At 62.7% G+C, this 7855-nt stretch overlaps 1 protein-coding gene across 1 annotated transcript; it reads left to right on the top strand.

Annotated features, from left to right (window-relative positions):
- The first annotated feature begins 224 nt into the window (after positions 1-224).
- Positions 225-7274, top strand: LOC101949711 (sarcoplasmic reticulum histidine-rich calcium-binding protein). Its single transcript, XM_005285736.4, has 6 exons — positions 225-1346; positions 1712-1797; positions 5622-5690; positions 6245-6299; positions 6395-6431; positions 6770-7274. Exons 1-6 carry the CDS (start codon positions 575-577, stop codon positions 6804-6806), a joined length of 1056 nt encoding a protein of 351 aa, XP_005285793.2. The 5' UTR covers positions 225-574; the 3' UTR covers positions 6807-7274.
- Positions 7275-7855: the final 581 nt, after the last annotated feature.

Below are 7855 nucleotides of genomic sequence, written 5' to 3' on the forward strand. Positions count from 1 at the left end.
GGGGGCTGGGAGCCAGGACTCCTGGGTTCTCTCCCTGGCTCTGGGAGGAGAGTGGGGGCTGGGAGAGAAGGTGGGGGTCATGCATGGGGCATTCAGTGCCCGGCTGGCCCAGCCCCCTGGATGGATGCCCGTGGCCGGGAATGGGACACCCGACTTGGCCCCCCGCCCGGCAGCCGGGTATTTATAGACACGCTCTCCCCGCCCCCGCTCGCTGTCCTCCTCGGGTCCCATCAGCGCATTCCTGCCCCGAACGCTGCAGCCCCCTTTCTCCCCCTCCACGCCTCAGGTCACAGAGAGCGGGGAAGAGAACCCAGGCGTCCTGGCTCCCAGCCCTGCCCCCGCTACAGGACCCATAGCCCGAGCTAGGTGACCCAGCTGCCGTGGGGGGGGCTATTTATAGCCTGTTCGGAGGGAGGGGGGCATCTTGTATAAGGGCAGCGAGGGGCCCGCGGGGGCCGGGCCAGGCCGCCATTGGCTGGGGGGTTGGGGGGGAAGCCGGGCAGCTGGGGCCGTCACTCAGAGGAGCCCGGGGCATCCGCGGCTCCACCGCTGCTCGGCTCTGTCCTGCGCCCCCATGGCCCCCCCCATGGCCTGGCTCCTGGTGGGCTTGCTCTGCGCCCTGCAGCCCCCCGGGGCCCACGGCGACCATCGCCACGGCGACGTGGAACCCCACCAGCCGGCCCAGGGGCAGCCGCATCACCACGACGACCCTAGCCCCGGCCACCATCGCCACGGCGATGTGGAACCCCACCAGCCGGCCCAGGGGCAGCCACATCGACCTGACGACCCTGGCCCCAGCGACGGGGAGCCCCGGGGGCACCCCCATCACCACGGCCAGGAGGAGCCGCCCCACGGTCGCCACGGCGACATGGCGCACCCCCAGCAGGCCGAGGGGCAGCCGCCTCCCGAGGCCCCTGGCCACCACCATCGCCACGGCGACGTAGAGCCCCAGGGGCAGCCCCATTTCCACAGTGACGGCCACCATCACCACGGCGATGAGGAGGAGCAGCCCCATGAGGCAGAAGATGTCCCCAGGCCCCGTCGCCACGCCAACGAGGAAGAAGATGCCCCAGGGCCCCGTCGCCACGCCGACGAGGAAGAAGATGCCCCCAGGCGCCATCGCCATGACGCTGAGGAGGATGAGGACGAGGCCCGTGGGCGCCCCCAGCCCGAGGAGGAGGAGGAAGACGAGGATGGCCGTCCCGGGCAGAGCGAGGAGTCGGACGAGTCCGAGGAGGAAGGGGACGAGTCTGAGGAGGATGGGGATGAGTCCGAGGAGAGGGTCCTGAGAAAGCCCCACAGGGAGGAGAGACGGGGCAGGGCGCGCCAGGGGGAGGAAGATGATGGTGAGCGCAGCCCCTGCACCTGGGGGAAGGGGGGCTTGGATCATGCAGGGGCAGCACAGAAGGGCATTGGGAGGGGAAGGAGAGACTTGGGGGGGCATAGTAGGGGGCCCAGGCAGTTGATCACCTCAAGGCTGTGGGCCTACCGGAGTGGGGGGGGGGGGTAAGGGGGTCGGTCCTGGGACACGCCTGCCAAGGCCAATGTGCCAGCCCCACGGCTGCTGTGCTGTGGGGAGAAAAAGAGGGGGAGAGAACCCAGGAGTCCTGGCTCCCAGCCCCCCCTGCTGTAATCCACCAGACCCCACTCCCCTCCCTGGGCCGGGGATGGAACCCAGGTGTCCGGACAGTATCTGTGTCTGTCCTTGCAGAGGGGGAGGAAGATGAAGAGGAGGAGGAGGAGGAAGAGGATGGCTACCAGCCGGGCTCCGTGTGCCAATACTGCGCCTTCTGCAAGGTAACCCCCCCATGCGAGGTTACAGGCTGTGTGCGGGGGGGGGGGGGGGGGCTGGGAGTCAGGACTCCTGGGTTCTATCCCTGGCTCTGGGAGGGGAGTGGGTTGTCATGGAGTGTGAGGGAGTTGGGGCCCTGCACCCCCAACTCCTGCGATGCACCGGGACTCTAAGCCGGCCAGTAACACAGAAGGTTTATTAGCTGACAGGAACACAGTCTAAACAGAGCTTGTGGGTACAGAAATCAGGACCCTTCTGTCAGGTCCATCTTGGGGGGTGGGGAGCCCAGACCCTGGTTCTGGGCCTCCCTCTGTCTCCCCAGCCGGCTCCCCTCCTCCAGCCTTTGTCCAATTTCCCTGGCAGAAGCTGTCACCTGGCCGCAGTATCATCCCTCAATGAAGTCACCCCCTTATTTCCCATCCCCATCTAGTATCGGTGCAGTACCCGGGGAAACTGAGGCACGCCCTGTGTTAGCAGAAGATAGTAAACTAGTAAAACTCCCCTGCACCATTCCCAGGTTAATACTCCCAACTGCGTCACATCTCTCCCCCCTTCAAGACTGAACGGAGCGGGGTCACCCTCTGGGACAACGCATCAGCTATCCTGCTAGCACTCCCCTTCCCATGGACCACCGCCATCTCGTAATCCTGCAGGAGCAAGCTCCATCTCAGGAGCTTGGCGTTGGCTCCTTTCATCGGGTGTAGCCAGGTCAGGGGAGTGGTCGGTGTACACGGTGAAGTGTCGCCCAAAGAAATAGGGCTGGAGTTTCTTAAGGGCCCACACCATGGCCAGGCATTCCTTCTCGATGGCCGCATGGTTCTGCTCCTGAGGTAACAACTTCTTGCTCAGGTACACAATGGGGTGTCTCTCCCCCTTTTCATCAGCCTGCATTAACACCGCCCCCAGCCCCGTGTCTGAGGCGTCGGCGAACACCATCAAGGGCTTGTCAAAGTCTGGGGTTACGAGAACTGGGCCACTGACCAGAGCCTCCTTCAATGCACAGGGAGCCCTTTGGCACGGCTCGGTCCAGACCACCTTCTTGCACAGCCCAGTGATGGGGGCAGCTATGGTGCTAAAGTGGGGCACAAACCTTCGATAGTACCCCGCCATCCCAATAAAGGCCTGGCCCTGCTTTTTGGTCTGGGGAGCGGGCCAGTCTCTGATCACCTCCACTTTGGCTGGTTCCGGCTTTAGGCAGTCGCTCCCCACCTGGTGGCCCAGGTACGATACTTCAGCCATCCCCACCTTGCACTTCTCCGGTTTTACGGTCAGCCCAGCCTTCTGGAGTCGGTCCAGCACTTGTCTAACCTGGGACACGTGGTCCTCCCAGGTCTGGCTAAAGACACAGATGTCATCGATATACGCCACGGCAAAACTCTCCATCCCCCTCAGTAGCTGATCCACCAGGCGCTGGAAGGTGGCCGGCGCCCCCTTGAGGCCGAAAGGCAGGGCCAGGAACTCAGAGCCCCAGAGGGGTGATAAAGGCGGATTTCAGCCTGGCATCTGCATCCAGTGGCACTTGCAAGTAGCCCTTTGTAAGATCCATGGTGGTAAGGTACCGAGCACCTCCCAGCTTGTCTAGGAGCTCGTCAGGCCTGGGCATGGGGTAGACTCAGACACGGTGATGGCATTGAGCTTCTGATAGTCCACACAGAACCGGATCGACCCGTCCTTTTTGGGGCCAGCAGCACCGGCAAGGCCCAAGGACTGGAGGACGGCTGGATCACCCCCAAAGCCAGCGTGTCACTGACCTCTCTTTCCAGGTCCTGAGCAGTTTTCCCTGTGACTCGGAAGGGGGAGCATCTTATAGGCGGGTGCGATCCTGTCTGCCCCCGGTGGACAGTCAGATTAGAGAGTCCAGGCTGGACAGAGAACAGCTGTCGGTACAAATGCAGCACCCCTCTGATCTCACCTTGCTGGGCAGGGGTCAGCCGATCCGAGAGGGGAATTGTTTCCAGGGTAGAGCCAGCTCTTGTCCCAGGGAATAGATCTACTAATGGGTCATCCCCCTGCTCCCCCCAATGCCCACACACGGATTCATCATATTGACATGGTATACGCGGTGGCGGTGTGCCCGGTTCGACAGCTCCACCACATAGTTTACCTCATTTAGTTGCTTGACAACCTTGAACGGGCCTTCCCAGGCGGCCTGGAGTTTGTTCAGTTCCAGATATGTGTCCTCAGGGGTTTTACGCAGACTCCGGAACTTTTTCCGGTACGCCTCGGGAGTCAGCCCCAACCCGCGGAGCAGGGCCTGTTTGAACAGTTCATAGTCCTCTGTCTCCGCCCCTTCTAGTCGGCTGTACAGCCCCACAGCTTTGGGGTTCAGTAAGGGGGTGAGAAACCAGAACCTGCCAGCAGGGTCAATCCTGTGCAGCTCGCAGGCCTTCTCAAAGGCCATCAGGAATTCACCTATGTGCTGCCTTTCCTCACACGGGGACAGGATGCGCTGATCAAAGCCCCAGGCAGTCCTGGGTCCCCCTCGCTCACCGCAGCGGGGGGCTCTCTGCGCCTCAGCCTCGCCAGCTCATGCTGCCGCTGTTTCTCCTCATCCTCCCGCTCCTTCTCCTCATCCTCCCACTCTTCCAGTTTTATCTCCCTCTCCCATTCCAGCCGCCTCAGCTCCAGCAACGGGGAGCTTGGTCGTGAGGATCCCCTGCTGGCCACGGGGGTCACGGTGCCCCCGGGGTTCGTCTCACTCCTTCCAGCCCCGCCCCAGCCATAGATCGGAGGGGCCTCGGGGTGCCCTTGGCATCAGTCCGACCCCTCCCAGCCGGGACAGACGCCGGTGCCGCGGGGCTGCTTCCCTCTGGGGCAGGGCTCAGCTCCTCCGAGCGATCCTCTTCCTCCTCCTCCCCCTTAAGGCGATGGAGATACATCTCCCTGCTGGCCACTCGCAGGCCTGGCTGCTCTCAGCTCCCCATGGTTTCCAGGAAGACCCCGACCGTGCCACCCTTCTCCAGGTCACCCCCTCTCTGCCAGGGTCAAGCCGCAGACTCCTCTGCCCCTGGCACCGCTCGCCAGGGGACCCCGTTCCTGCAACAGCCCTTCTCGCTGGTCACCCACTGCCAGGGGTTAAGCCTAGCTCCTCTCTGAGCCTTCAGCAGGCCTGGGCCTCGTCAATCCCCCTTCGTTTTACTGCTCCCCAGTCACTCACTGCAGGATGCTCGGTCCATAGGGTGCAGCACATCCCACCTCTGCCACCAGTTGTCACGGAGTGGGGGAGTCATGGCCCTGCACCCCCACTTCCTGCGATGCGCCGGGACTCTCAGCCGGCCGGGAACACAGGTGGTTTATTAGCCGACAGGAACACAGTCCAAACCAGAGCTTGTAGGTACAGAAACCAGGAACCTCAGTCCGGTCCCTCTTGGGGGGTGGGGAGCCCAGACCCCGGTTCTGGGCCTCTCCCCGTCTCCCCAGCCAGCTCCAAACTGAAAACCTCTCCAGCCGCCTCCCCCTGGCTCCTCCTCCAGCCTTTGTTCAGTTTCCTGGGCAGGTGTCACCTGGCCCCAGCCCTCTCCTGCTGGCCATCAGGTATCACCCCTCAGTGAAGTCACCCCCTTGTTTCCCATCCCCATCTGGTATTGGTGCAGCACCCCAGGGAAACTGAGGCACGCCCTGTGTTAGCAGAAGACAGTAAACTAGTAAAACTCCCCTGCACCATTCCCAGATTAATACTCCCTACTCCATCACAGTGGGGTCTAGTGGTTAGAGGGGGGGGGGCTGGGAGCCAGGACTCCTGGGTTCTCTCCCCTGGCTCATGGGGGGTGCGGGGCTGGCTTGTGGTCCTAGCCCTGACATGCTCCCCCCCTCTGGTGGTTCGTTCCAGCACTGCGGGGAATGTGAGAAGTGCCCGTGCAAGGAGGGCGACACCAGCGAGCACTGCGAGTCCTGCCAGGTAGGGGCTGTGAGCTTCCCCCCAGCAGTTCCCCTGGCTGTAGAACCCAGCACTGCGAGCTTCCCCATAGCAGTGCCCCAGCTAGGGAGCCTGGTGTTGCGACCTTTCCCCCAGCAGTGCCCCTGGCTGGAGAACCCAGTGCTGTGAGCTTCCCTGGAGCAGTGCCCCAGCTGAAGATCCTGGTGCTGCGAGCTTCCCCACAGCAGTGTCCCCAGTGCTGCAAACTTCCCTGGAGCAGTGCCCCTGGCTGGAGAACCCAGCGCTATGAGCTCCCCCACGGCAGTGCCACCAGGCAGGTACGCCAGCACTGTGAGCTTCCCCAGAGCAGTGCCCCAGTTGGGGAGCATCACAGGGAGTCCGGTGCTGCGAGCGTCCCCCTAGCAGTGCCCCTGGCAGGGGACCCCAGCTCTGCGAACTTCCCCACGGCAGTGCCACCAGCACTGCAAGCTTTCCCATAGCAGTGTCCCCGGGCAGGGATCCTGGTGCTGCAAGCTTCCCCACAGCAGTGCCCTGGCAGTAATTAACTTCTCTCTCTCCTCCCCCCACACCGCCAGTACTGCCAGTTCTGCTACGTGTGCCCTCTCCTCTGTGAGACGGGCTGCCAGCCAGGTGAGTGCCCCCTGCGCTCAGCCCCTGGTGGGAGGGGGTCCTGGGGAGGGCATGGGGGGGAGCTCACCTGACCCCTCTGTGCTTCTGATTTGCAGGGGGCATCATGGACCAGCTCTCTGGGGCCTTGGTCCAGTAAGTAATCCCCCCCCGGAGCCAGGGGGCCCCCTTCTGGGGGGGAGGGTACAAGCTGTTGGGCTTCAGCTTGGGAAGAGGGCTGGGCTGGGGGGGGAGGGATGTGACCCCCCAGTTCTGGTGGAGTCACAGTGTAACCCTTTGGGGGGCAGAACCCCAGTTCCAGGGGGAGGGGGCTGTGGGGTCACCAGGAGTTTATCCCTTTGGGGGGCAGGACCCCAGTTCCAGGGGGAGGGGGTTGGGGAGTCACCAGGAGTTTATCCCTTTGGGGGCCAGGACCCACACTTCCTGGGGAAGGGGGGGTCACCAGGAGTTTAACCCTTCCCTCTCCTCCCCAGGTCTGTCTCATCCATCTTCGAACATCAGGAGCAGTGAAAGGCTCGTGGGGAGAATAATTTTTTTTTGGGGGTAGGGGAAGAACCTGGCTGAACTCTGACCCTTAGGGGTAAAAGGGGGCCAAGGAGCAGGTGGCCCCCCCAGGGGAGGGGATACACGAGCCCCACAACTCTCACTGCGCTGCCCCATCTCACCCCCCCAGTGCCGAGTTACAAGGCCCAGAGGGGGGGGTCACCCCCTTTAGGTGGGGGGGGCCCAGCCCCACTCAGAGGGCAATGGGGGGGAGCCACTGAGCTGCAGCGCCCCCCCCAGCCAGGCATCATGCAACTTCCCCCCACTTACCTCCTTTGATGCTCCCATCTCATTCCCCCTGACACTGCCCTGCTCCCCCCATAAGTGCCCCCCCAGCATGAGCTGTGGGACCCCCCCAGCGCCCCCCCCCACATTGTACATTTTGGTCTTTGGTGCTTGTTTCCCTGTGAATAAAACTGGCCCCCTTCCCCCCCACCTGAGATTTTTTTTTTTTCCAGGAGGGGGGAAGGAGTTATAGCACCCCCACCCGGTAGCTGGGTCTGGGCTCCCCACAAGCAGCCACCTCTGGGGTGGGGCGCAGGGCTGGGTATATGGATCCCTTGCACGGGCGGACACGTAGCCCCTCTCGGGGGGGGGCCTGGGTTTTGGGGACCCCCTGCCCGGCGCTGGGATGTGGCCCCTCTCGGGGGGGGGGCTGGGTTTTGGGGGCCCCCTGCCCGGCGCTGGACAAATGAAGCCGTTTTGTTTTTTTCATAAACATTTTTCTTTTTTTAAACGTTTTCCAGCCCCCGTGGGGGAGGGGGGGGACCGGCTGTCACAGCCCCCCCCCCAGCATTTTTTTTTTTTTTTTACATTTTTTTTGTAAAGTTTTTCCTCCGTTTTTTCCCCTCATGCAACCCCCCTGCCCCCCCAAATAAAAACAGGGCCCCCAAAATAAACTTAAATTAACCTGGAGGGGGGCCTTAAACGAAGGTTCGTTAAACGGCAGCAAAAGTCATTTCCACCAGCAGCCACGCCACAGATATGCACAGAAAATACAACTCTTATGGTACAGC

Source organism: Chrysemys picta, chromosome 17 (genome assembly GCF_011386835.1).
Source record: "Chrysemys picta bellii isolate R12L10 chromosome 17, ASM1138683v2, whole genome shotgun sequence".
Lineage (NCBI taxonomy): Eukaryota > Metazoa > Chordata > Testudines > Emydidae > Chrysemys > Chrysemys picta.

Coding starts and splice junctions, on each gene's coding strand:
- LOC101949711 (XM_005285736.4), top strand. CDS start 575: ATGGCCCCCCCCATGGCCTGGCTCCTGGTGGGCTTGCTCTGCGCCCTG. Junction 1,347..1,711: donor CCAGGGGGAGGAAGATGATG/GTGAGCGCAGCC, acceptor CTGTCCTTGCAG/AGGGGGAGGAAGATGAAGAG. Junction 1,798..5,621: donor AATACTGCGCCTTCTGCAAG/GTAACCCCCCCA, acceptor GGTTCGTTCCAG/CACTGCGGGGAATGTGAGAA.